At 46.7% G+C, this 2,509-nt stretch overlaps 1 protein-coding gene across 3 annotated transcripts in view; it reads right to left on the minus strand.

The window, feature by feature from the left end:
- Positions 1-2,509, minus strand: part of LOC104934795 (enoyl-CoA delta isomerase 2, mitochondrial) — a 41,280-nt gene that overhangs the window by 5,259 nt on the left and 33,512 nt on the right. For all 3 annotated transcript variants that reach the window (XM_027276566.1, XM_027276565.1, XM_027276568.1), the window contains one exon: positions 2,339-2,440. In XM_027276566.1, the coding sequence (XP_027132367.1) occupies positions 2,339-2,440 (102 nt within the window). The remainder of the gene's footprint in view (positions 1-2,338; positions 2,441-2,509) is intronic.

Genomic DNA, 2,509 nt, shown 5'->3' on the forward strand with positions numbered 1-2,509 from the left:
TGATGATAATAAAGACAACAATGATGATGATAACACAAACAACAATAATGATGATAATAAACAACAATGATGATGATAAAAACCCAACCACAACAATGATGAATAAATAAAAGCAACACATAACCTGACTCCATAAACACAACAATGATGATGCTAAAGCCCACAACCCACAACAATGATGATGATAATACAACCATAATAAGGAATTATAGCCAGCAAATCAACCACAATAATGATGATGATAACAAACCACAACAATAATGATGTGCATCACCAAATAAATAATAGGAATAAGACAATAACACCGACAATGCTGATGCAGATAACACACGCCACCATGATGATGATACGTACCCAACCCCAAACTGGATGATGAGTGATGATAAAACACACCAATAATCATGATGATAAAAACACCAACAGAATGCTGATGTGATAATAAAACACCAACAACAATGATGCTCCTCAACACCATGCTGCTGATAAACAACAACAACAATAATGATGATAATAACAATGAGATGATAAAACAAACGACCAAGCACTGAGGATAAATACAGCACAAATAATAATGGATAAATAAACAACCATGATGATGATAAAGCACAAGCAACAATGGTGATGCTCTAAACAACACATGATGATAATAGGGCACACAACAAGAATGATGATGATAAACAACAACAACAATAATGATAATAACGAGCAACAACAAAATCATAATGATGATGATAAACAACAACAACCAATAATAATTATGATAATAAACAACAACAAGGATGAGGGATTATAATACACAACAACACCAACACTGATGCTACTCCACAAGGCAACACCAATAGATGATAATACACAACATGATGATGATAACAACAACAAAAGACAATAAGGACTGATAAGAAAGACACACATGATGCGAGACTGCGACGGCTCTGAAGCGAGAAATGAGCGAAGGAGCGGCGAGATAAACAACACAACAATGATGCTCATACACAACACTCATGATTACTAACCCCACAATGCTGCTGCTCACCCCCACCCCCATGATGCTGCTCATGAAACCACCATAATCATGCTGCTCAACAACCCCCACAATAATCCTGCTGCTCCACCAAAAACCCCAACCATAATGCTGATACATAATCCATGCATATCCACCCCCCTGCTGCTGGGCGAACCCACAACAGTGATGAAATAACCAACAATGATGATTATAACAATACTAATGATGATAACGCTAAATAATAATGATGATAACCCAAGTCTATTCCGTGAACGCTGAATCGCTCCGCTCTCCTCAACAAAGTGTGAACGTCATGGATTTACGTCCAGAGTAACTTCCTGGACGAGCTTGCCTTGGCGTAGTTTGTAGGCAGCTCTGAGGGAGCGTATCCTTATAGCAGCTTGAGAAACGTGCAGCTTACCATGTGACCTGTGACAGCACGGCGTGAGGCTTCTTCTTCCTCTGGTACTGGCAGCCTGCTCAGGCGTCGTCTCGACCGGCTGAAGCTCCACAGCCACCACGGCTGCTGCGATGACGGGTTAGTGGGCAGAGAACACGAGGCGTTTTGTAAACTGTGAATTATCTTTAGTTACATTTAAATCAATCACAGCGGACCGCTGAGATGTGATCAGCTGAGATGTGATCAGCTGAGATGTGATCACTGAGTGGTGATCAGCTGAGATGTGATCAGCGTGTGTGTGTGGTTGTGTGTGTGGTCTGTGTGTGTGTGTGTGTGTGGTTGTCTGTGTGTGTGGTCTGGGTGGTGTCGGTGTGTGTGCAGGTGCGACGTGGAGCAGCTTCGAGGGCAGAGGGCTAAGAACAAAACGTCAGACGCTGAAGAGCGACCCGGGCAACGAGGTCAAAAAACTGAAGATCTACGCTCTGTTGCAAGCAGGTGAGGCTCCTGAAGCTCGCACCCTGAGTTTGGACTGGCAGCACAGCGTCCTTCACGTCTCAGTCCTCAGAGAGACGTTCTGGGTCCAAAGGACCCGAAGTGCACAGCTGAGACAAGAGAGACACAAGATGGTGGCTGCTGCAGTGTGGGTTGTGTGTGTGTGTGTCGGTGTGTGTGTTTGTTTTATTAACATTTCTTCTCACGCCCTCCTCCTCCTCCTCCTCCTCCTCTTCCTCCCCCCTCCCCCCTCCTCGCTCCTCCCCCTCAACCTCCTCCCTCCCCAAACGCCCCCTCCCCCTCCTCCGCCTCCCCCTCCCCCTCCTCCTAACCCCCATCACCCCCCTCCTCCTCCTCCTCCTCCCCCTCCCCCCCTCACCCGCCCCTCCTCCTCCTCCTAGAGAGCGAGCAGAGTCACCATGACGACACAGGTGGAGCCGTACCTGAGAGATGGAGCCCAGAGACTTCCACGCCTCCCACTTCACCTTGTTGACAAAGTCCAACATGCCGGGTTTAGGAGCACTGCAGGGACCCTGGGTGGCCTGAGGAGGAGGAGCAGGAAGAGGAGGAGCAGAAAGAGGAGGAGGAGGAAGAGGAGGAGGAGGAGGGGGACG

The sequence above is a fragment of the Larimichthys crocea genome, unplaced genomic scaffold (assembly GCF_000972845.2).
Source record: "Larimichthys crocea isolate SSNF unplaced genomic scaffold, L_crocea_2.0 scaffold451, whole genome shotgun sequence".
NCBI classification, from domain to species: Eukaryota; Metazoa; Chordata; class Actinopteri; family Sciaenidae; genus Larimichthys; species Larimichthys crocea.